Source organism: Sciurus vulgaris, assembly GCF_902686455.1.
Source record: "Sciurus vulgaris genome assembly, chromosome: 14".
NCBI classification, from domain to species: Eukaryota; Metazoa; Chordata; class Mammalia; order Rodentia; family Sciuridae; genus Sciurus; species Sciurus vulgaris.
Window position 1 is genome coordinate 69,579,962 of NC_136475.1, and position 26,577 is coordinate 69,606,538.

General features: G+C 40.2%; 1 protein-coding gene and 1 long non-coding RNA gene across 11 annotated transcripts in view; one reads left to right on the forward strand and one right to left on the reverse strand.

Moving 5' to 3' along the window:
- The window catches only part of CRIM1 (cysteine rich transmembrane BMP regulator 1), a 186,810-nt gene extending 174,985 nt beyond the window's left edge, over positions 1-11,825 (reverse strand). For all 6 annotated transcript variants that reach the window (XM_079109590.1, XM_079109593.1, XM_079109591.1 and 3 more), the window contains exon 1: positions 10,961-11,825. In XM_079109590.1, coding sequence (XP_078965716.1) covers positions 10,961-11,291 — 331 coding nt within the window. In that variant the 5' untranslated portion in view covers positions 11,292-11,825. The remainder of the gene's footprint in view (positions 1-10,960) is intronic.
- A 172-nt stretch (positions 11,826-11,997) lies between these two features.
- Positions 11,998-21,380, forward strand: LOC306643467. Of its 5 annotated transcripts, XR_013758946.1 has the most exons (6): positions 11,999-12,517; positions 12,611-12,799; positions 12,895-13,058; positions 16,295-16,409; positions 18,270-18,404; positions 19,602-21,380. It is a non-coding gene; the product is annotated as an uncharacterized lncRNA (long non-coding RNA). The 5 variants fall into 5 exon arrangements; XR_013758944.1 differs by having other exon boundaries at positions 11,998-12,517; positions 12,611-13,058; XR_013758945.1 differs by having other exon boundaries at positions 11,998-12,517; positions 12,611-13,058; positions 19,719-21,380.
- The last annotated feature ends 5,197 nt before the right edge of the window (positions 21,381-26,577 follow it).

Here is a 26,577-nt window from a genome sequence, read left to right on the forward strand (position 1 = left end):
ACGAATAAATGCCCAACTGGAATTAACCAGCACCTCATTCTGGAAGGCTGTTCTTGGCAAAAATGTAAGATCCACAAGGCAGAGCAAGGTGATTGGTGGTATAAGCTGAAGGCTGTGCTGAGCCGTCCACATTCTTCAGAATAATATCACACCAAATTTCAGGGCCACAAGTTCACATCACCTAACCTCTCTCTCCACCCTGCCACCGAACAACATGTAAAGGAAGAGTGAAGCTTCTAGTTCCCAAGAGACAACTTTCCAAATTTCAAAGTTGGCCTGTACTTGAAAATATATTTAGTGAGGATTTTGTTATTCTTACAGACAGGCAAAATGCTATTTGGTGGGTGGCTGATCTACACAGAGGTGAAGGAGTCGGTGCAGCCTGCAGCATATCCTCCTGCAGGGGAAGAATCGAATTGTTCTATTCTCAAAAGTTCAGGTAGCAAAGCTCAGTTGCAACTGGCCAGTGATTCCCCCCTCTCATGCACTATTCCTGTTATGTTTCTTTAAATTCACTCTGCTCCTTAAGGAAACTCCCTGGCAAGTGAAAACAGCAGCAAAGGTAAAAGAATGCAGAGAATTTGGCTGCTGCCTGCAGTATTAGGAAGAACAGCAATTACTCAACTCTCTTCTAGTGTCAGAGGCAGAAATGAGCATGTGAATTTGGACAAGTTTTGGCCTGTCTTTGCTCAAACTTCTCCCTTTGCATGTGTCACCTACCTACCTCATAGCCATAATAATTAATGAGGCAGATGAGAAAATGGAGAAAGAATGAAGGCAGCAGGCTGGCTCACAGAAGAGAGGTGTACCGTCCACCCTGGATCCAGACTAGGCCAGAGTTAGTAAGACTGACAGGTTGCAGGCATGTAAAAGATGTCACTAACTTCCCAATAACCATGTTTGGCTGCTCCACTGTCTCCCGGTAAACACCACCAAGGGGTTTTTCTCCCAGCTTTTCCATTTACAGCACCAGGCAGAGTCAGGTGGACACCACCACTTTTTCCTACCTAACTGCAAACACTAGGTAATATTTGACTCCTACCCAGCACTTCCACATCATGCCAGCATAGATCTTATGACCAGAAGGGCCTTAAGCTATCATCTGGTTCAGTTCCCCCACTTTCAGGTAAGTAACTATTTCATTTCCTTTTGACAAACTAAGGCAGAGTGAAACTGAGGAAGTTGAGGGGTTCTATTTAAGTCACAGAGTCATTAAGGGGATAAAGGGGGATCCAGAGTTAGATTCTTTTACTCCTTTATCATGCTACAAGATAAATACAAGAATTTGGTGATATTTACCTTTCTGAGCAGCCTCAAATCCTTCCTGAAACAAGCTAGGATATAAACAAACACATTAATGTGCTTTTGATTAAAATACGGGAATGTATTTGGTCTTTCATTTTTACATCACAGGTAGTAGTAATAAGTTTTTCTAAAATTTGCTTGAAATATAAGAGCTTGTATTTTTAAAAACCACCCAGCATACCCTTCTTTCCCAGGCCATTTAAAAACATGTCTACTTCGATTTCCAAGATTAAATTTTCTAAACTTCATCCTTTTTCTCAGACTATAAATGCTCACATCTTTGAAAAACCAAAGTCCCCAACTAGGGTAAGAGAGGTAAGTCTTTCAAGATCTGCTTTTGTACCATTATAAACATTCTGATGGGACGAAGCCCACAGCTCTCTTGTGAAGATTCCTCACATGCTATGATGTCTAAGCCTAGTTCAGGTGGAACACCCTCAAGGCGGCCTTGCCTTATTCTGGCAGGTCTTCTGGAGTCATAAAGAGGTATCACAACTCTCCCACATGGAGATGCCTTTCCTTTTATCACAGCTGTGAACCGTTTTGCTTGTGGCCTTTGGATAAGAAGCTAAATAAGTTACCTCTTGTGGACCAGGACTCTGCAGGCTCAGGTTTCATCCTGCCCTGCCAGGAATTCCTTTCTGTTTTGAATCTGAGATGTTTGTTTATGGTTTTTGTTTTGAAATACTGCATAAGACATGCATAGTCTCTAGTTACAGCTTATATCTTTTTTTTTTTTTTTAACCTTGTCATACCAATAGTAGTAGGTTACTAAGGTTTAGCTAAAATTTCAAATGCTCAGGAACTGGAAATGCAAAATGACAACATCCTAAAATACATTTAACAATCTTCTTTCTTAAATATTCCAAAAACAAATGTTCTCGGGATATTTCAAAACTGGGGTCTTGTTTTTGGATTTAACTAACACATATTTAAAAGAAGCCCTAAAATGATGACTGAAGTTTTTCCCACTTTGCCTATAGGTTACATGTTTGCATACTGGCACTTGTGACAGAAGAGGTCCTACACCCACAGCTATGAAGAGTGGGGAGAAAATTCAGTTTCTACCGTATTTTAAAAAGGTTTCATCGTCAAGGAAAAAAAAAAATCAGTTATAAACTAGTGATTCTAAGGACTTTGTCTCCTCCAAGTTCTTTTTCCCCTTGTTCCACAGTAGCCAATATAAATATCTACCTTGGGAATTCTCCATCAATATTTACTGGATAAAAATCATACTCATTTCCAGGCATAAAAGAAAAAGTCACAGTTAATAAGCAGTATTGTGGGACCACACCTACACTAGGAACTAAAGGGAAAAGAATGTCAGATATTTTAAGTCTAGGTGTTCTTCCTTTCCAGCCTTCCTCTGTGGCACAAAGACTTTCCAAAACCTCCACAAGGCAAATCCATGGTAACCCTGCAGTACTTCTATACAGCACAGATGGACAGAATGCCTGTAACAGGAAAGCAACACACAGGTAACTCACTTTCATGCAACCACATGCCATCAAGCTTAAGATGTCAACTTTTACAAAATATGAATTTAAAATAGCTCTTTAAAATATGTGGTGGTGCACGTCTATAATCCCAGCAACTTGGGAGGCTGAGGAAAAAGGACTGCAAGTTCAAAGCCAGCCTCAGCAACTTAAGTGACATCCTTAAGCAACTTAGCAAGACCCTGTTAAAACAAAAAAAAAAAAGTGGGGGTTGGGGGATATGGTTCTAAGCCTCCTGCTGAAGAAAATTTATGTGTGGGACAGGTACAACTATGTCCAAAAAATAGATTTCTAAATTATTATTATTATTTGGCAATACTGGGAATAAAATCCAGGACTTCGTTCATTCTAGGAAAGTGGTCTTACCACTGAGTTATGTCCCTAGAGCAGACTTCTAAATTTACATATAGAGTAAATGAAGAAGAAAATGATAAAGGATGGAAATTAGAATATTATTTTTTAAATCTATTGCTACCAAGAACTATAGAAGCAACTAAATATATAATCTTAAAAAACATATGTTTATGTATTTACGCATAAGATATTATCTCTAATCTTCACTACACAATTACTTGACAGAATGCTACTAGTGATCACTGTCAGATGAAAAAACTGAAGTACAGAAATAATAAGCAAGTTTGGTCTCAGCTGAAAAATAAGAGCTGAGATCTGAACAAAGGTTTTTCGAGGCATAAGGACTATTTTCCTTTTTGTAAAACATCCTGCACAAAAGGAATGGGGAAAAGCGGAGCAAAGGGGAGACCCCTAGGTCTTGCTTGCTGCTGCATCCTGCACAACTTCTCCGTTAGTCAGAGTTAGGGCCCCTCTTAGTTGCTTCCAACATGCTCAGCACTTCCTATCTCATGCTTAATGTCTTGGACTACAATGAATTCTCTGGGTTTTCCCTATCTACCATCAGGCCATGACCTCGGTGAAAGCAGGGCCTCTATCTTATTTATTTTGGCTGAAAAATAATTATAATAGCAAGTGACATTCATCAGGTCTTATTACACACCACAGTCTGCGCTACAAAAGCTTTACACACATGGCATTTTAATATGCAAAGTATGGTCTTGAGACCAGGAACACTGGTATCTCCTGGGAGTTTGTTAGACCTGCAGAATCACAGGCTCCACTCTAGGCCCACAGAAGGAGAACCTGCTTTTTGTTTATTTGTTCATTCGTTTGTTTGTTTCAGTGCTGGAGATTCAAGCCAGACTTTGGGCATGCTAGGCATACATTCTACAAGAAACTGCATTTTAATAGATCCCAAGGTGATTCTGTGCACATTAAAATTTCGAAAGCACAGTTTTATAAAAGTGGCATCGCTACTTTAGAGTACAGTGACCATATCTGACAGGCAGATAATTTGTGGGTGCAAGGCAGCAGGGAGACCAGTTGAGCTAAAAGAGAACGGTTGAACTAGAAAAGAATGGATTCGTTAAACCTCTGGTTTTGTCCAGTTTGTACCAAGTACATCAGCAGGTGGGACTGGGGTGGAGCTATGCCAGCACAAGTCCTTTCCTTAGCTCAAATCAAGTCAATCCTGTGGGGACCACCAGTGTGAACACTCTAGGAATTAAGCAGCAAAATCTTCTTCTAGAATATAATGTGAAGGAAAATACACATTACTGATTATAGTGAGTTTAGGTCACCCCTCCTCCCCAAATTTAATATTCCTACAGACAAATGGTTAAATTTACAACTCCTATGACCTAATGCAAAAAAAAAAAAAAAAATTCAAAATACACAATTTTTGTAGAAACTATGTAGACAAGATATAACTATGCATTTAGAGAAGCAGCGAATAGCTTCAGAGGCCTTAAGTTTAACTTCATGGACTTGTGGTGTTAGGATACAGTTGTGTGTGTGTGTTGGGGCGAGGGGGATTGAAGTCAGTAACAATGCACTCTTTTTCTAAGAGCCAAACTCCTTAACTACTGACAATGACTCGGGAAGATGAAGATTAGGAATAACAAGGGAATGAGCCCATGTCAAATTGTTTCACTTACACTGGTTAGTAGCCGTGCTGCTAGCATTTTCCACATGCCATTACTTCTAGTACTTCCTAGGGATTTATTGAGTTCTTATACCAACCCTGTTATTTACCCCACTATACAGACAAGAAAACTGAGACACACACAGAAACAGGAATACAGATTTCAGTCCAGAAACCAAGTATCCTAACCATTACAATCTTCTATCATAGTATAGGCATTTCAGATGGAGAACCTCATGGAGTTGAAGGAGGGAGGTAAAGAACTGACATCTGCTCACATTGCAACTAATGAAGAAAAATAAGATTTAAAAAAAAAAAAAAAAAACAGCAACAACTTGATCCCAAATGAATATTCATTTCAGTTTTTACGCTGACGGCGTTCTTAAATATAGGCATATGCAAGCACTCCCCTGTCCAGCCTGAGTTCTTGTGTAAGTGCAGTTTTTGATGATGTGACCAGGCTAAATGGCCAGGGTAAGTAGCAGACCTAGTGAAGGTGAGAGGCGCTAAACCAGGGGTACCTCCTAGTCCACCACCCACACTCCTGTGCCTACTACCACAAGCTAGAACAAAGAGAAAACCATGTGAATCACAGTAAAGTGTTAAGAATGCAGCCTGTTCTCAGACATGAGGAACCCTCTGAAATGCACTGCACAGGCTCTAAGGATGGGCAAGATCCCCTTCCCCACCAAAAGGGGGCTCAAACTGCAGTTCCCCTTTCTCACTTTGCCACCAGTGTCTCAAGTGATCACTTGAGATCCTCTGGTTCTTAGAACAAACTTTATCCATGGATTTCATTCCCCAATTAACTGCATACAGACTTGCAGTAGAACCACCTCTACTCAGCTTGAACTTATATTATTATGCTCTTTTTAGTCTTTGCTTCTTTATTGTTTTTCTTGATTAAAAGAGTGTAAGGAGTCAAGAATATGAGCGGTGCCCAGGCTCCCCAGCTGCCCCACTGCCCCAGCAGAAGGTCTTGTACAGAGTAGGAAAATCAATGATTGAGTGATTGATTTATATGCAAAAGCAAGTCAGATCTTTGAAAATGCAGCTTTGGGGAATTAGACCTCTAAGAAGGCAGGCTCTCTGTGTGTTATTCGTGCATGCTTGGCTAGTCTACCATTTCTTCCTCAAATAATTAAATGAACTTTACTGGGGTGGTTCCAAAATAATGATACAAAATGTGCCATATGGAACACAGTGTTACAGGCACCTGCCTCAAACATATTTACCTTTCACTCATTTCACCACCTCCTACCCCTTTGTGTTCACACGATAAAGCTGCTCTGTCATCTCTCCTGCTGGCACCATTGCCCAGTGATGTTAAACACACCCACATTTTTCAGGAATTTCACAATTAATGTCTGGAATGTGTTTTGAATGATTCTTCAAAGGATGATATAGTTGGGCTAAGATGAACTCAGTATTTTTTCCACTCATTATCTTTTTAGGGCCATCTATATTTTTATCAAGTCTTCCAACTTTATAATGCCTGTCCCCTGTATCGCCAAGCTGTTCACTTGTTCACACAGATCATTAGACCTTAATAAGCATGCCACAAAAATCATAGAAATCTGCACCAAATCACTGAACTGTCTTAAAAATGCATGTAATACCCATAGTTTTAGGATTGTTCAGTTTTCTTCACAAATTAGCTTGACTGTTCACTACTGAACTACCAACACACTGTGTAGATTTTCCTGGCGACTGTAAACATGAGTTAATTGCAGCAAATATCTCAAAACTTGCAATTTTTGTCCTTGTGATACTATGCAATTCACCTGTCCTTTGCCAAGTGTTTCTTGTGACAGGGTTCCTCAGCAACACCGAGGACTACAAGGCTGACAAAGCAAAGGTCAAAGAGTACTGTCATTTGTATATGTTCAGTGAATAGTCGATCCTTCCATGTTTTGTCAATATTTACTTTTGGGAGGAACTAATTATTTCCTTGTTTACGTTTATTGGTTTCTCTTCCCATACGCTGTTAACAAAACTTTATACGCCCTCTGCTTGCTTTTCTCTCTCATTTTCTCTTGCATTCAAGAGCACACACTACCCAAAGACTTTTGACATGGAAAATGAAGCCCATCACTCAAAAACAAAGTCTGGACTCCTGGGTCTTTAAATTTTTCTAAATCTAGCTGGATTAACTTTTGCCCCTCTTCTTCTTTATTTAATTGGTAAAAATTAAAATTCATGAGCTCTTAACTCCAAGTCCTAGTACAAATCAATGAGAGCAGTTTCCATGACTTGTGCAAACCAAATGCTTTGGTGCATTCTCTGGCCTCCTACAGCCTGCTCTCTGGGCCTCCCCTCAGATCAAGACATTTTCTTCCAAGCAGCCATCATCCCTACTGACTATTTTCAAGTAATAAGTATGGAAACTCTACCTTCTAATTCTGTTCTTTGCTCTAAATACAGTTCTCTTCACTGCCCCCATGAAAAACAGGTGGAAGGAAAGGCTAAAATACCTGTGGAGTGATGTGGGGGCGGGGGGTGCTGTACTCTGAAAGAGACAATATTTAAATAGCACTGGTTTTGAAAAATACAGGAAATAAAAGATCACCCTACAACAGTCCTCAGAGCAACGTGACTCAATAGTGTTCACTTGGTTGGTAAACACTGTCCTCACAAACCATCAAACTCAAGCCATCGTGTGCCCTTTTATTACCCAGAGCCAAAGGGCTTGCCACACTTCTTTACCTTGCCCCACCCCTTACAGAAATATAATGTACTAATCCACACAGGGGGCGGAGGGGGGGCAGTCCTCATCCCCTTAGTTCAAAACATGATTCTCACCATCCAATAGAAACGTAACTTCTAGATAATCTCACTTCCTTACTTTTTCAAAGTTCTGATGCCCCAAAGAGTTCTCCCATCCAGACTTCTTCCTTGGGGATTCAGAACCCCAAACAGTTTCTCTAGCTTCTAGGTGATCTCCCTGGAGGTAAGCAGCCCAGCCAAGAAAACAGTCCAGTTACGATTTTGCAAAGGGCAGCAGGAAGACTTACCAATGAATGGAAACAGGAAAGGGAACTGCAAACCCCCAGGGACCAGAAAGCACTTTTCAGACTGAGAAAGTGCAGAGAAAACCTTGGATACCTGGCTCCATTCTCAATTTTTAAAATGCACTTGGTCAATTATAATTATTAAATCGAGATTTATTTAATAACATTCCAAACTTTGCTGAGAAGAAATCCTATGTACATCTCACGTGATTCATAGCACATAACTCATCACACTATTTAGTCTTTCAGAAAACTATTTTTTTCCTATAGGCTTCTTTTCTAAGGAGAGGATTGTTCATCCATTTATTCCACATACTTTTATTGAGAGCCCACAATGGGTCAGCTGCCTTAAAAACCTAAGGCACTGAGCCACAAGTTGAAAGGGGTTCATTTCAGTCCATTATTTATCTAACTCATTTTGTGAACTGCAGTTAAAAAACATGATTTTCCCCCACAACACCAGTTTGAGAGTAATGCAAAAATTATTGCAAGCTGGCAAACAGCAATGTAATTTGTATTTAAATCACATCATCAAAAGCAGGTAGGCTAGTCATGATAATATTTCTGTACCATGCAATACGTTTTCTCTGTGAAAACTAAATTTTCAAAAGAGTTTTCATTAACAGATACTACCAGTAGGGGTCATTTTAGTGCAAAAATTGCAGCATGAGAGGCTTTAACATGAATAAAATGTCAATTCTTAATGTTAGTTATGATAATCCACATACATGAATTTCTGAATAAAAATGGAAACTGAGGGAAACACTGGCCATTGAGAAATTGCTTGTAAAGTAACAAGAAAAATAAATCGGAAAAAAAGTCTGTACATTCAAGATAATCAGTGACATGGAAAGACTTCTCTAATTCCTAGAAGAAAAAGGGTTGCTCATGCTTTCCATAGGGTAGTCTATGCTTTCCATAAATGCTGTAGCAATATGAAAAGCTTTGGAATTTTAAACATACATTTGAAAACATCTGTCTACATCCAATGATTATATCAGGTCAGGAAACAATGTCCTTACCTTGGTTTCATGGATTTAGCAGCAACTTGATTGCTGCTTTTAGAATTTTTTTTTTTTTTTAAACTGCCTTGAGCACACAGTTGTGGTGACTGAAAACAGGCCTGCTAAATGAAAAGTGCTTCTAGAGAACACTAACTGAGGTACAACCATGTCAAGAGATACTTTCCAAGCATTTTTCAAGGCTAACACCAAGTGCAGGGGTGTTACCAGAAAAAAGGAAGACATGAGGGATCGCATCATTTCAGAGGAATGAAAGGCTTACCAACACACTGCCAAAATAACTCCATGCTGTGACATGGGATGTTGCTGCCAAGACACTTGATTACTGTAAATGTTTTCTGAGCATTTCCTTCACCAGAAATACATAAAGAATGAACAAACAGGGGTTAGAATATTTAGAGCGGAATATTCCGAAGTCCTTCTCAGAATACAGCAGTTTCCTCTGCATTTAAGCTTGTTTGCAGATTTATGGGGAGGATGGATCAAGTTATATACTTCAAGTGGCAGGGTTCAAAGACACATCTTTTAGTCTAAGTCATTGAGAAGTCCCAAAGCCAAGATATAAAATTGTATGAGTTAGTCTAACAGACATTTTTCCTGAAGTGAAAAACAAAAACATGTTATAAAATGGAACTTCATACCAGGTGAGAAGCTTGTGTTTCCAGCAAATGAGCTCTTCTAATCAAGGTCCTAAGGGCACATTAAGAGCACCGCCCTTCCCTCTGAGAAGAGTTCCCTTCATTCATTACTACCCACTAGCTTCCTAACCAGAAAGGCCTCCCTGATTTTCCAGAACTACCCAAATCCTAATAACTACAGATTAAAAACAGAAGAAACTACGAGTGTATTTAAAAAAATAATCACAACATCTAAGCCTTTTAGTAGTCCATTTTTATCCTCAAGGCTGCCTCCTTCTTTTCAGTATCCCAGCACAATAAACACACACATAAGGATGCTTGATACTAAGCCCCTCCTGGTCTCCTAGGTGCTGGCTGTGAGTAAAAGGGCCAGAGGGCGTCAGTCCCTGCTAACTGCTCCCCCACAGATAAGGCTGCTGTGCTGGCTCACTCACCAGGATCCCCTGAACAGCATCCTTGGCCCAATGTCGGCCAGCGCAGGGATTCCACTTTTAACTAGCACTCCCCGAGTCCTGCCCATTTGCCAAATAAAATGAACTTACAGCTTCTCCAGACCCCAAACCAGACCAGTACCCCGAGTCAAAGGCAGGCGGACAAGGACTAAGGCTGACATAGTGGTTCCCCAATGAGGGAGATTCCACTAATCTCTGTCTCCCTCCATCAGACACCCCGGTGCACAATGCTCTGTGGAGAAGCCAACAGAACAATCCCCTCTGTCAAACAAAACCAAGGCACGGGCAACACCACTGGAAAGCACGAGGATATCGGGTCTTAAAAAGCAGCCTCTAATAGTCCGCAACAACTTTTCACTCCCAGGTGCAACCCCCACCCTCCACCCCTTTCTGTTCAGGAGAGAAAGCCTTTGACCGTTTTCAATAGGCAAATAAATGAGTAACCACCGTATGTAACTTCGCTTGGGCTGACATATTCCCAAGCTGAAACTGATTTATAGGCGAAGGAGGAAGGAGGTGAAGGAAGAGCGCAAGGAAAAAATAATAAGGGTCACACAGGGAGAGTGTGTGCTGGAGACACGTCTCCTCCGCCAACCGAAAAGGCTACACGGCCGGTGTGCAGCACTCGGTGCCACACTGCGCTATGCGGGGAGGGCGGCAGGGGCGGACTCCCGAGGGGCTCGCGCGCGGCAGCCTCCGCAGTGCCCCCAGCCCGAGGCACCTCGGAGCGAGGGCGGGTCACCCAGCTCAAGCCCAAACCGCCACACGTGTGCATCCGTGCTGGGCCGGGGGGCGATCCCGCACTCGTCCGCTCCCCACCCACGAAATCCAACCTCACCCGCAGCAAGCTAAGCGCCGGGAGGGGCAGGGAGCGGGAGCGAGGGGGCACCGGGCATCCTCCCGGGGGCGGCGGCCGCCCGTCCTCCCGCGGAGCCCTCTCTCCTCGGGAAAGTCTCAGCCAAACTTTGTTCGGCTCAGCCAGCGCCAAGGGGGCGGCGCGGGCCAGGTGGGAGGGGGTCCGCGGCGGGCGGCCATACCTTCGCAGACGCCCACTTCGTACTCGGTGATGGAGTCGCCATTGAGCGGGGGGCGGATGACACAGCGAAGCCCCCGGTCGCAGGCTCCGTGGAGCCCGAAGGCGCCGCCGCAGCTCTCGTTCCTCTGCCGGGCGCACATGTAGCAGCAGCCGCAGATGCCCTGCACGATGCTCCCCGGGCAGCTCCTGGGCTCCTCGCACTTAGACTCGTCGCAAGGCAGGCAGACCAGCGCCCGGGTGCCGGAGCGCGCCAGCAGCAGCAGCAGCCCCAGCAGCGAGACCAGGAGGTGCCCGCAGCCGGCCAGCCCCCTGCCCCCCGCCACCAAGTACATCCTCCTGCGCCGCCGCCTCCTCCTCGCAGCCGGGCCGGGAGCGGGGCGGGCGCCCTCCCCTGCGCGGGGCACACGCGCCGCCGCCGCCGCACCCGCAGCCGGCGGTTCTCGCCGCCCCCCTCGGGGCCCCCGGGGCGCGCCTCCCCTCGCGGGGCAAGGCCCCCGCCCCTCCTGCGGGCCGCGCCGACCCCGAGCCCACTAGCGTTGGCGCCAGCGGCAGCGGTGGCTTCCCCTCCTCCTCCTCCCGGGAGGGAGGGGGAAAAAAGAAAAAAAGTTTCCTCCCGGCAGCTCCGGTTCAACCCAAACTTCTGGCGGCGGCGGTGGCTGCGCTCGGCTCCAGCCCGGGCTGGCGGCGCCTCCTCCTTCTCCTCCTCCTAGTCGGCCAGCCCCGCGGCGGCGGCGGCGGCGGCGCAGCCTCCGGGCCGGTCCCCGCCTCCCGAGCCGCCAAGTGGGCGCGGTGGCGCAGCAGAAGGTCCGCGGCGTCCGCTCTGCGCGCCCGGCTCGCCTCACTCCTGCGCGGCTCCTCCGGGCGCTTGTTTATGGCTCGAGCCTCCGCCGCTCGGGCTGCGCCCTCCCCCATCCTACCTCATCCCCCAGACCTCGCCCCCCCGCGCCGCGCGCCGCTCATTGGCTGCCCCCCCACCCCTCCCGGCCCGGCCAGCCCCCTCCCCCTCCTCCTCCCACCCGGCGGCCCGGCCCTTCCTCCCTCACACGCCTCCTCCTCCTCCTCCCCCTCCTGTCCCCTTCCTCCTCTTCCTCCCAGAGCCGGGCGCTCCGAGCCGGCCCAGCGGCCGCGCTGCTGCTCCGACCTGGCACCGCGAGCGTGCTGCGGCTCGGCTCCGCTTGGTTCGGGGCGCACCCAGAGAACTGGGAGAATCGCCGCGTCCCGAGCGCCCGCCCGCACGGTGGCCACCGCGGCTAGCCTGGGAGCACCCGGGGCCGGACGGCTGCACCAGTGCCGGCAGTTTTGAGTTCGGAGAATGTCGGGGACCCCAGAATCTCCCGGCCAGGGCGATTGCTGTAATCTCTGCTGGGCACCCACCCGCTGGAGCAAACCCTGGGAAAGGGAAGCAAATGCATGGAACCTCCGCAAACTGGACAAGAATCCATCTTCCACTCAAGCTGGGAATAGACTTTGTAAAAGATTATGTAATGGAGTCTCGGGAAGCTCGAGACGTCTCCAGCGAAGCTGCTGGTGAATTAATTAAATGCTTTCAATGGTCTTGGTAAATATTACGCCGGGGTTGGGAAGGCTGTTGGGGATGACTGTAGTTTGAGTTGAATTTTAACCGTCCACATCCTGTATGTCTGTAATACAGCTGTCTGTGCCAAGGTGCTGTATTATGGGCAGGAGTGACTGGAAAGTAACAGCTGAACCCTTGTCCCTGGAGTGAGACCGAATACTGGAGTATTACAAGTCTTGACCTGGGGCGAGATCCATAATCTCATGCATCATTAATGTCATCTGACATTGCCTTTTTTGTTTCTCAAGCTCACAGACAAAAGTGGTGGGTTCTTTTTTCTTTTCTTTTTAAAAAACTTATTGTGTATGTATTAATAAAGAAGATGTATGGTAGAATGAATGGTTTTTGTGATGGACCAGGTGAAGAAGCAACCGAAATTATATAAAGTGCAAGGTGTGGAGATTCTTTCTCTTCTGTGGCTGTCGGAAAGTATTCTTGAAGTGATGCGTCTGATAATTGATTGGATGAGAACCAATGATCCTTCTGGTAGTTACCCACCATTCACAGGAGGATGTGTACCAGGGTAAATAAAATTAATGAACTGACAAAAAGTGACTTGAATCAGTATGGGGTGGGGGGAGTGTGATCTTGTGGCAAGTGTGAAGTGGGCACGGGCTGGTGACCCTCTAATCCAAAATGGTCTGGCTGCAGAAACATGGGGACCAAGGGGATTCTGAAAATCCTGACTAATGCACCAAAAGTTAGTAGCGGCAGTGTAAAGAGAAAGGAAACAAAGATACCTTTGAAATCTTCTGTTTGTGGAACAAATTTGTACTTACGATGAATATTTTGGTTTAACAACATTAATACTGAACCAAAAAGCCAGTAACCAGTGGAATATTCCCCCATCTCTGACAGAAAACTATAAACATTTCTTCAATCATATTCCTTTGTTCTGAGGAGAGGAAAAGAGTCATTAATCTCTAGTCTATAGTTTCTTATCACTGATTATTAGGGGGTCACAGGGAAGCTGTTCAACATTGAAAAGGGGAAGGAAGCACCCCCATCTTCCAGGAGAGTTAAAGGCTGTGAAGAGAACTAGTTTCCAGGGATGTTGTAGAGACAATGCCTGCAATGGTGTAGGGTTCAGATTAGATGATCTTCCAAGGCCCTCAAACCCTATGATCTTTTAAGTGGTAAGATCATTTAAAACACACTAGTTTTTCTATTAGCAAAACCAAAGAATAAAACACACTACTCTGTTAAATAAAGTTGTTTCTTATAACCCAACAAGGCACCAGCACTTCACTATGGGATTTGCCAACAAACTGTCATCATTGTACTGCTAAAAGGCCACTTCCACTCTTGGAGAGGAGGTTATCTGTATTTCTGTCTAAATGAAAGTATAAAGATGTTATTAAAATGTACCAAATAACATGTAGGACTCAACAGGAGAAGCCAAGGTCAGGTGATGGAAAAAAAGGCAAATGTGAGAGAGCCACTATCTATCATTTGGGGGCGAGTAATAATCATTGCCAAATTTTGCTTTTTTTGTTGTTTATGGTTTTCCTCTTTTAAAAGGCAGTGTACTGAGGACTGAGACAGCTACAGATTGAGCAGAGGCAAGGAACAATATGGAGGTCGATATCCATCCTTAAAGGGACTTCAGAGACACAACCACCTGTAAGGTAGAGACACAAGATGAGAAAGGCTGGCTTCTCACAGGAATTCTAGTCAAGCTTAGCAAGGACTAAAAGATTCTTAAGACTAAGATGGATGTATCAGCTCGAAAGAAGTTACGGTTCTTTGCCATAGAATTCATAGTTATAGGAGCAACGGAGAAAAGATTTCTTGAAGTTCACTAATGGCATATGAGAAATCTGCAAGGGCCTGGCAGCTTATCTGAATCCAGTATGTGAACTGGGAACTCAGTTAAGCTTTTTCTTCTCTGGGATTCAGCAGAGAGTATAAGGTGGCCAGAAGCTGAGGCTCAAACACAGTGTTTCCCTCATCTTCAGAAGCCAGATTAAGGGTACAGAAAGAAGTTGGGTAAGCCCAACATAATGACAACCAGCTGCCATATGAGAAAGTGGACTGGGAAGGATTACATGGACCCTGAATGACATGTACCAACCTAAGAATTAGAGCCATACATAGGAAAGGTTTAATGCCTCTTTCTTTAGGGAAGCCTTCTTGAACTTATTCTCTTCTCTATTTGACAATATTTTTAAGTACCTCTGCTTATAGTAATTATCATTTTATTTTATCAAAAGTTTCTTAAGTAACCCTGAACCCAGATTGTTAGCTCACTGGAGGGGGTGAAACTTAGGGGAACGCATGATACATGAGTAAATTAGTTGAAAGGAGAGAGAGGGAAGAATTAAACATAAAAAGGAGTTGTTTGGATATTTTTATCGGGCTCTTCTCTCTTGGTTTTAATAAATACCTCTAAAATAAGCACTTGAAAGGGACGCTTGGGGCAGGAGGGAGTCTTCCAAAGTGGGGAAAAAACAGTCTGAAAGGAAAAGGAGTTAGAATGTATTTCTGATGGAGGTCTGGAAGAAGAGAGAGTCCGCCCCCTATTGGCCATTGGGCATGTTGAATGGAGAAGACTGATACTTAAAAACACCAGAAAACCAAAGTGCCCAGTTGGAGGCCTGGCAGAAAGTAAAAATGAGAAAGCCCTAGACAGAATGCTGATATTAGAGCCTTCTTCCTAGATCCAATATCTAGTCAAGCCTTCCTACCGAGTCACACTCTTTGGGATGTGCCTGCTATTGATATTTTCCTGAAATGAAAAATGTAGTTGTGTTTCGAGTTGGATATAAGTATTATTGTATCAGAGTTACTCAAGAGAAAAAGTTTCATCATTTTATAAAATTGTTGCATACATTTTTATAGAAGAAATAAGGACAACAGGTCTGGTTCCTTCCCCATCTTCCCCCAACATCTCTCTGGTCCCCAAAGTTGGATTTGCTTACACAGACTCTCACCTTATCTAGGTCTTGGCCATTTCATGACATAAGTGAACCCCTAAATCTGCTGGTTCAGCTATCTGATTTGGGGATCTGGATCTGGTACTTGGGCTGTGTTATCACCACCTAGTACTTCATATTTACTAAAGGGATCTTGTCTTATCTACTCTACTAGTGAATGGCATCTGCTCCAGAGATATACTAGAAGAGTAACAAGGCCTGGGCATAGGATATACTAGAAGAGTAACAAGGCCTGGGCATAGAACACAGATTCTCTGCAAGGTTTAGCCTAGGGTCCTCTCTCTCTCTCTCTCTCTCTCTCTCTCTCTCTCTCTCTCTCTCTCTCAACTAATTATCCATTCTGCATCTGTTTTCTCATCTATAAAGTGGACACAAGTACATCAACTTTATAGGGTATCGTATAGATAAAAGATTGTTCTCCTGTTATTTATTAGAGTTCTTCTAATTGTCTTCTCACTTTTTATGCTTGGGTGGGAATCCCTGCTATGTGATATCTCAGCATCCATTTCTCTGAAACATCTGCCTGCCCAGAAACTTGCTGTTTTTCCTTCTTAAGGGATCTTCTGTTGGTCCCGCTTTGGCAGTCGTCTAGTTTAGGGGTTTTAACCTTTGTGATATTTTCTTGATCTCATTTGAAAGAAGAACAATAATTAATGATGATAATAATAAGTAATAGCTAACTAACATTTATGAAAAGCATCTTAATTGCTAGTCAATCTGTTAAACACTTCATATGGATTATTTTAATTAATCTATAGAATATCCCTCTTAAGTCCAAAGCCTTATACTATCTCCAGTGTCTTATGTTGTCTTCATTTTACAGTTGAGGAATCTGAGGCACAAAAGGCAATGCATATGGGTATCAGGTTTGGAACTCAGTCCTGTTCTGCCTACGGAGCCTATGTATTTAACTGCCTCCTGAAGTAAACTGGGTAATGGTGAGTTGCTTTCTTTTCAATTTTATTATGTGTGTGTGTGTGTGTGTGTGTGTGTGTGTGTGTGTGTGTGTGTGTGTGTGTATGTGGACCTAATTTAAAATTGCTAACATTTATGGCAATATCTTACCTTCTTTGCTAATTTGACTACAAAAAGTTAAAATAGTGATTAGTGTTTTTCTCCAAATGGATAAAAGCCCATTGTTTAACTTATTACTTAATAACAAATATTTCTGTAGTGTTGCTTTATGCATATTTTCTAATTCCCTTAATATACTATCCCCACCTAATCCTCCATATAGCCTGATGAAATAGATATTATAATTACCTGAATTTTATAGGTGAGGAACTTGAGACACAGAAAAAATTTTTAAATGCACTCAATACTGCACATATTTAAAAGGAAAGATTAGAATTCAAACCCAGGCCTTATGGCTCCAGAATCCACACTACGCAATACTACTAATATATGTTCATTACAAATACTGAAGCTGCTTATTGGGGGAAAAATACAAACAAGTATAGGAAAGACAGAGGAAGGAAGGAGGAAAGAAGGGAGGGAGATATTACTCAATATCCTACCATTGAGATATAAACATTGATAACTTTGGTTAGGCATCTGTGAAGACTTACTTTCCCCTATAAAGTGTAAAATATAAAATGAGATATACGTTCTTAGTTTGTAATGTTTTTTTTTCACTTCTACATGGCGTATTGATCTTTAAGAAAATAGTTTATTCTGAGCTAAATATGAGTGAACATGGTCAAAACATGAATTCATGTTATCCTGGATGACATGTTTCCCATATTGGTCTTTAGCATTAATAACTACATTGTTTTTAACACTGAATATTATTCCACTGAATGGGTAGATCACATATATGTAACTGATGCCATGATAACATATCTTTAGGGGTTATATTTTCACTGCCATAAAAAATTATGATTCATTCCCATCAAATTTTCATATACTTGTCCAATTATTTTCTTTGGTAAATTCCTAAAGTGGAATTATTTGTGAGTCAAAAGTTATGTACATTTTGGCATGCATTGACAGACTGCCCTCCACAAACACATATTCCCTCAAACACTTAAGGAAAGTTCTCATCTTCCCAGCTTGATGGCCCTTCATGTTAAAAACCTTTTTCTGTTGCTTTAAGAGCTTCTTACATTGTAAAGCTTTTTACCTTTTTTTTTTTTGTTAACTTTAAAAAATTATTTTCACATTGATTATTCCATTAGATCCTTAAAAATGTTCAGCATTAGGAGGTTTTAGTTATGGATCATCAAATGTTTCAACCTTACAAATTATCAAATCATGTAACCTGGCAAATTGTACGCATATGGTTTTTTAAGGGAAAGTGTTATGTATTTAATTAAAAATTTCTCCTAAGAAGGAATGTTTTTATAAAACTGAACTTATAAAATTGGATAAATTATTGAGATTTCCCCACAAGGGTAAGGCTATTTGAGGTTAGATGGACTTAAAGCCATTCTTTTGAATAGCTAGAAAAAAGCAAGATTAAGGAAACTGAGCAGAGAGACCCTAGGCATTGCAATGAGGAGGAGGAAGTTGTACTTAAGTACAATTCTACCCACCTCTCTGTCTTCTCCTTTTCTACTGCCTGTCTTCAATACCTGAAGATTCACAGATCTAAATTACAACCATTCTTCCTTCCAATCTGTATGGCATCTATGTTAAAAAATGAAATTTATTTCAACAATGACATCATTGCTCAAATGTTCTTATAATGTTTGGGAATGGCATTGAGTAGTCCCTTAAAGAAATAAGCCTTATTGTTTGTCATATCTGACCCAACATATCTGACCCAACTCAAGCAGATTATCTTCTTCATTCACCAGACATGGCTCTACTCTCTTGCCATTTTTACCAAGTTCATCCTCAAAAAAGAAAGCTCTGCACCTGTTGGGAATATTGAGAGGAACCAAAACATATTCAAAAGAAAATATCAAAGAAGAGTTAGGAAAAGAAAAAAGGTAGGAATTCGTGGGAAAAGCATACAGCTTTTCCAACTGCTAACAAGGAGACCTCATCTGAACGTAAATTCTGGTATGATAATGTTCTTTAGAATGCTGAGGCTTTGTATTCATTCCTACATGTCCTGCAATTACTTTGTCACTGAGATGAGGATTCATTACCTATTTTCTGGTGGGAAACGGTAGGTCTCAGCATTATCTCTGTTCTTCCTCTTCAGTGTGACACACAGCTAACTCACCAACATTTACCAGCTTCCTTGCAGTTTGCTGAAGTCATGAAATGGGGATGGAAACAATGGGGGATCTTCTATTTGCCTGATACCAAAAACTTCTCCACAAAAACAAACAAACAAAAAAACCCTGAAGCACTAGAAGATTCTAAATCCACTAAATCACTAAATGGATGGATCCTGAATCCCTGAAAGACTGCAAAAGTTGGACTTCCTACATACATACACACATTCTTACATACCTCATCGAATCTCTTTGGACTCTAATTTGAATGAGAAATTAAGCAATGTGAAAAATTTGGGGCTTCTTTATTACAGAACTTAGCCTATCATAATATATTTTAGCTTAAACAGAAATGGCCTTTACTGTTTATTCAGGGTCAATCTTTTGTTTATGTTCTTAGATAAAATGCAATTTTGACATGTACTTACAACGAACTTACATTTGTCAGTTGGTTGTGTAATGAAGATATAATGCTTAGGCTACCGATCCTGGCATTCAAAATATTTTCAACATTATCAAATTATAAGAAGACCCAGGAGGTTATTAGTACTGATTAGGGAAAATTCAAAAAAGTAATATCAAAACTACACTACTCAAGTGGGAGAACAGCCATTTCTATTATGCCATCCTGTAAGTTTTATTTCCTGAACCTTCACGTTCCCAGACGTCTCTGTCCGTGACTCTTGTGGGTAACCAAGATCCTATTGAGACTCCTCAAATACTTATTTTTCTTCTTTTTACAAGTCTGTTTTAGATTCTATTTCTTCTTTTCTAAGTCTCCTTTGTAATACTGCTATGTGATTTCCCATTTAGCATTCTTCCCCACTCTTCCATAAATAAGCACCTATTTCTATTTATCATGTGAGCATAAGGAAGATTTTAACATTTTGATGTGGGAGTCTAAGGTCATCAGACCCACATTCCTTATCACTAATAGCTTAATGTGTCTTAATCACCTTACAGGCTATATTTGTTTTGCTTCCCCAGCTTTTTCAAGCTCAAACTAAAGCTCTTACAACGAATCAAGCTCATGAAAAGTTACTAATGAATTATAACTGTTTAAATGACTATTAGCCATAGATTGGCAAGAACAAAAGTGGAAGATTGATCTCTTAAAGCATGAAAACAGGCAGGAAGAAAATATAGAAAATAGATTCCAAGAATGTTTCCATCATCAGCTCATTATTGCCAAAGATTGTGTCATATTTGCATTGGGATTTTGCCAAGAAGATGAGCTAACCAGCAACACCAATAACAGGTATTTGAAGAGGAGGACTACTCAGTTTTTCCTTGACAAATGATTGACTAAATTGGGAATGTCATCAATGATGTTGAGGCACTATGCCATAAGATACTCTGATGGAAAGAACATGATCTTGTAAATCAGATTGACCTGGGATCAAATTCTGAATGTGTTTATCCTTGTATACGTGAATTTGAGTAAGTTTTTTAACCTGTCTGACTTTCATTTTTTCATCAATTGCTTCAGAAATTAGCAGCTACAAGATTCTGAGAATATAATAAATGTTCAATAAATCTTTTATGATGAATTTTAAAAACTGGTATAGATATTTGCTGCTTTAAAATATCAATGGATAATTGCTACTTTAAAAGCTTGTGAGACAGGATCTAGTCTGTCTTTCTATAATTTAGGAATACTGCTGTCCTGCACGTGAGGATCAAACCCAAGAACCTCAGGTGATAGTCACTATGCACCCTGGCAGTCTGTGCTTTTCCTTATAATGTCAATTTTTCTGTCCATTCCCTCACTTAAAGAATATTATTTCCTATTAGAGAAGATCGGGACTTTGGAGCCAATAAGTTGAATCCTACTTTCCTAATCACTGCTCTGACTGCAAAAGTAAATGTCACTTTCCTTGTTCTCCAAGGTTTCACTGCCTAGTACCAACAACATGAAAACCACCAGTTTTGACATAATATAATAAAAGTTTATCATATTAAGTCTACATAAGAAAATTGAAGAAATTTTCACAAAAACTTTTTCATAAGATAGTTTGAATCTTGAAGGAAAAATGGAGACCAAGTTTATGAGGTAGGGCAGGGACTGGGAAATATTTCAAGCAAAGAAACTGTGAAGTACCTGGAATAGGGCTTGGTACATAACAGGTATTCAATAAATGTTGTTGAAGGAAGAAAGAGAACATGTCCTTTTGTAATGGAAAAAAATTATTTGAGGCAGCTGTATGCTCAGTGGTGAATGTTAGGAGGTGTGTCTGGTAAGGTTGGATTGAATTTAGACTTAATTCTGTGTGGGAAACTCTGGAGCTTTTAGAGACAAAGAACTTCATCAGATTCTTGTTTTACAAAAATACCACAAAGATACCACTGATTCAGAGGAGCACTTTTAAAATATTTTAATGACTCTGAAAGTTGAATGCACCTTACAATTGATGGCATGCCATAGTTTAATTGACAGTCGTTTATTTTCTTTCTCAGTGGTATGTAAAATAATGTTTACAAATGATGGCATTTTATCGTTAGTGAAAAATTGAAATTATGGCAGAAGAGGAACAAAGGGACAATAAAGGGAAGCAAGGAAACCAGTTGGAAGAATCTCATAGTGTGACTCTGAGATAATGAGGTGTGGTACAAAATCAAATATGTTGCAGCTGAGATTGAAATTCCAAAATAGATTAGGAGTTCCCAATTTTAATAGGAAAATCTACCTTTTGGTTTTCCACGTTATTTACTTTGCTTTGCTTTGCTTTGCTGCAGGTAGAAAAAAAAAAAAAAAAAAAACTGCTAGCTTCCCACAAAAAAAAAAAAAACAAAAAAACCTTATTTCCTTAATGGAATAGGTTAAGTATTAATAGTATTATTTAATATCTACTAGATTTTGAAACTTTGTGAGGGAAGTGTAAGCCCTTAGTTCTCCAAAAAGAGAATATCAAGGACTACTGTATTCAAGGTGTCTTCTCTTTGTCCTGAGATTTCTTAGAGAAATAAAGAAAATTTATAATACTGGGTGAGACTTCAAATATCCCTAGGTCCAACATCTTCATTTTATAGATGAGGAAAATGAAGTCTTGGGGTGTTGATTAATTTAAATTTGCTGACACTTAGCAGCCTCCTTCCTGCTCCCCTATAACAACAGGCTGCCTTTTTCCTACTTCTGAATTAGGTCTGTCTCCAGTGATAGCCTTGAGCAGACAGGGCAAAAAGATCTTTTCCTACCACAGGTGCCATGATTTTCATAATTTTGTTCCTAATTCTTCTCTTTCTGAGTCTGTAGTTGGAACCTTATCCCTTTTACCTAAATACCTGGTTGTCTGTCCTATCTTCTTCTCATTAGACATGGTGTCTGGGGTTAGGATCTGCTACCTGGGTATTTGGTGCCCAAGTTTCTGACAGGGCATGACCTGTCTTTCTGTATACCAGAGGCTACCATACTATGCTGAGGCATCTCACCTGGTAGCAGAGGTTCTATAACACAGAACTCCTCCACATTAATGTTCTTTTTCCTCCATCTGATTTCAGATTGTATGTGGCTTGCTAGATGGAGCTTTGTGGAATATTTGCTCCAAGTTCCCTAATCTGTGATCTTTCTTCAATATAAGAGCTCCTTTCATATCTTTAAGAAGCAATATGTACCAATAGGGTGTTCAGGACTACATCCCTTCTTATTGATTGGGCCAACTTTCCTATTCACTGGGGATCACTTCTAAAAACTGACCTCTTTGATCATGCATCTGTACTGATTGATCAGTACCCTTGCAATTAAGTTCTTAAACATAGTGTCTCCTCTGCTTCCTAGAAACCATTAATTGGGCACATGGGCCTGGGTGTATGTTTAATGATTTTGGTATCTCTTTTAATCCTTGTAGTAATCTCATCCTAAGTTATGATCAGACATATTTTTTCACAGAAGGGGAACTGAGGCTCAGAGAAGTGATGTAATTTTCCAAAGGACATAGACCATGTGCCTGACTCAAGATTCAGGTCAAGGTCTTGGTGACTTCACGTTGACCCTATGTTCTCTTCCATCCAGGATCAGTTAATTGTACATGGAGTCTGGTATGCTTAACATATTTCACATCAAAATATCTCTGCTAGTTTGCACTGTGTTTCCATGTCCTTAGTTGTTGATCAGGGTGGTGACTGTTTACACCCAAGTCATACTGGCTAACTGGGCTTGCAGATCTTTCCTAATTCCCAAACATCCAACTCATTCTTATCTTATTACTGGGCTAAATCCTGCTTAGGTGAGGCAGAAACTTTACATGTTAGTGTCCAGACCTGTGTGAAGATTTTACATCTTTATTCTGACATTGTTACATTCTGAAGTCACCAAAGGATTCAAGGGAGAGTTCCTTGTTTCTCATTCTGAACTGTGTTTTTAGTTACTAAACTAAAGCTTGAGGAATCTAAGCATATCATCAGGGCAATAGAGCAGTAAAATACACATTGAAAATGCCTTCAAGAAGTAAAACTGTGGGCTGGAGTTGTGACTCAGTGGTAGACCATTCTCCTAGCATGTGTGAGTCACTGGGTTTAATCCTCAGGACTACATAAAAAATAAATAAATAAATAAAATAAAGGTATTGTGTCCATCTACAACTAAAAAAAATTAATAAAGAAGTAAACTTGTGGTTTAGGTTTGAGTAGGTCATGAATCCAATACTATTACAATTAATGAAATTAATGGTAACTATTATTTGTTGATCATGTATATTGTTCCCAGACTTCATGTGTATTCTCTTATTTAATCCCCAAATAACTCTATGTAACAGGGACTATTATTTTTGTCTTATAGATGAGGAAACCTGGGCAAAAAACAGTTAAGCAAATTGTCTTAAATCAGGTTATAAGTAATAACGGGAAGCATCAGGATTTGGAGACAGGGTATCTGATTTCAGAGCACAAGCTTTAGATCAAACCCTAAGAATTATAATGTTTTATTTAAACAAATAGGCAAATATCAGTGTTGTTTTTCAAAGTAGTAATGCTGTCACCATGAGAAAATATACCCATTTCCTAAGAATGTCAACATTTCCCCAACATAGTTTTGGAACTGGCCTTTAATCCAATTATAAATCTACAAGAAAATTAGACTTGTAAATGTTCCTAGCTTGATTTTGATTTTAAGACATCATTAGCTTAGTACAAAAATCGTTCCTTCAAACAACAAAATTGACGAATATTGTTCCTCATAGAAATATACAAAAATAGTTCATTCCCAAGAGAAGAAATAGAAATGACAAACCAACATATGAAGATATTTCAAGCAAATAATGCCAAAGACATGCAAATTATAACAATGAGAAAACAATTTTCATCTATTAGATTGACAAAAATGTCAATGATTGGCAATATCTAGGATTGGCAAGGGTGGAGGCAACAAGTACTGTCTTGAGCTATTGGTAGTAGTACAACCTAGTCTTTTATTTTCTGGAAATCAGTTTGGCAACATATATGAAGTATTAGCTGGACATATCCCTGATCCAGATAACACAATTTTAAGAATTTATTCTAAGAAAAAATTTCTTATTCTAAGACAATTTTTAATTCTAAGAATTCTTTTTCTAAGAAGAAACAAATAAAGCTAAATGAATGAAACTCTAGTAACCAGGATATGTTGTTGATAGTTAAAAATTTGAAAATATACTAAATGTTCAGTAATAGTTTATTGATTAAACAAATCTACGGAATTAAAAATTATACTTATTAAAATGATTATGTTTCATATTTATTGTATTTGGAAAGATATTCATGATACATTGTTGATTTTAAAAAAGAAGGTAATAATATGATAAGAATCATGGTAGAACTTTATCTCATTTTATTTATATCTATACTTTTATTTATATTTATCTCTCTACACAAAAACATCATATAAATAAAATTCTAGAAGAATGTTCACCAATATATGATATCTTCCTGTATTAGGATTTCATGCAAACATATAATTCTATTCAGTGTATTTTTTAAAACTGTTTTATTAGTGTATTACAGTTAGACATAATAGTGAAATTTCTTCAGTATATTTTTATATTGTTAAATCTTTATTTTACAACAAGTCTTCTCTTTGTAATTAGAGAAAACAAAAACTCTGTTTATATTTTGAAAAACAATTACCATTACCAAGCTGGATCATTCATGATCTTTACTGGACACAGGCTACAATATATTTTGGACTGTTTTAAGAAATGAAATATATTCACAAATGAAGTGGACTTACCATGGTTTGTCTTCAGACAAACTTGAAAGATCAACCTCAAAAGAGAATTTACAAAATTGTTTTATAATATCATGGAAAGAAGACTTCCAAATGGTGAAGGCACTTAAGTGCTCAATATTTCATTTGAAGGTATAATTCTGGACTGTTTGTTAACAAAAGCATCATACTGGTCTTATTGTTGTACCTCATTTGTTCTGTTTATTTACAGCAGTTTTCATAAAAAAAAAATTGAGAATTGAGCACTAAACTCACTCAGTGTATGAACAGACAGTAATTTCTTTGGCTTTGGCATGCATTAGTAAACGAATGCATATTTTTACTTGCTTGACCAAGCTCAGGAATCTGCAAGTCTGCCAACATTGCATTATGTGGATAGTGCCCTGAATAATACCGTGGGCCCTGTTGCAAAGTCTGAAGATGCGCTTGTGGAATTTATTTTATTCCAATTTATGAGGACTGCTGCACACAAATAGATTATTGTAGTGTCTGTGATTAATGGGACACCACACGGCTGTGTGGACTTCATAAATCATTTGATGCAATGTCTGAGTGAATTTTACTGGCAAAATCAGTTTCAATCAGCCTGGCTTGAAAACTAGGTAAAGCAGAAGGAGCTGTCCAGTTGTGGGAGGTATCAAGGTGGAGCAGCAGTGAGCACTACATCCACTTTATATCTCCAGTTATCAGTGCTGCGGAAGAGTGAATACACAGCACATTAATTAAATCTGCAGATGGAATTGGAAATGTCACAAATGCTGAGAAGGCCAGGGAAATGATACAAATTGGCCTGAAGTGATAAGTGGGGGTTGGAATAAAGGCCAAAAAATGTGACAGATTTGTCCGTGTGCACACGTATATGCACATGAATCTGCAAGTGATTTGAGAAGTTGGTTAATTTTATAACTCTGTTAAGATGCCAAATATCATATAAAATCTATTTGGAAATAATGAATATTTTAAAAAGTGACTTCATGGTTTTATTCCAAGATCAATATTCAGCATTTGTTTTTAAAATAAGGATTTTATGGCCTTTTCAATACATAGATAATACATATTCATCATAGAAGAATCAGAAGCCATAGATCAACAACAATAAAAAATAGTCTTTATCTTTTCAATGGAATATATAATCATACATATACAAACAAAAATGAGAAAATGAACTCATGTTGCATATTCAATTTGGTATCCAACATTTTGTTGTTGTGATTATTGTTTTCTTTTTTCTTTTTTTTTCTTTCAGTACTGGGAATTAAACCCAAGGTCTTATACATGCTGGGCAAGCACTGCACCAATGAACTACATCCTGCCAGTCCTTTTTGTTTGCTTTTTCCATATTTTTATTGGTGCTTTAGAATTACATGTAATGGTGGGATCCATTGTTACATACTCGTACATGCACACAACATAACAACATAATTTGACCAATATCATTCCCCAATATTTCTCAATATATTTTGGCTAATATCATTCTCCCTCCTTCCTCCCCCTGGTCCACTCCTCTACTCTACTGATTTCCCTCAATTCTTTAATTTTCACGAGATCCCCCCATTTTCTTTTCCTTTTCCCACATATGATAGAAAACACACGGCCCTTGACTTTCTCAGTATGGCCTATTTTGCTTAACATAATGTTTTCGAGTTCCATCCATTTTTCTGCAAATGACGTAATTTTATTCATATAGGCTGAATAAAACTCCATTGTTTATACATACCACATTTCCATTCTGCCTTTTCAGAT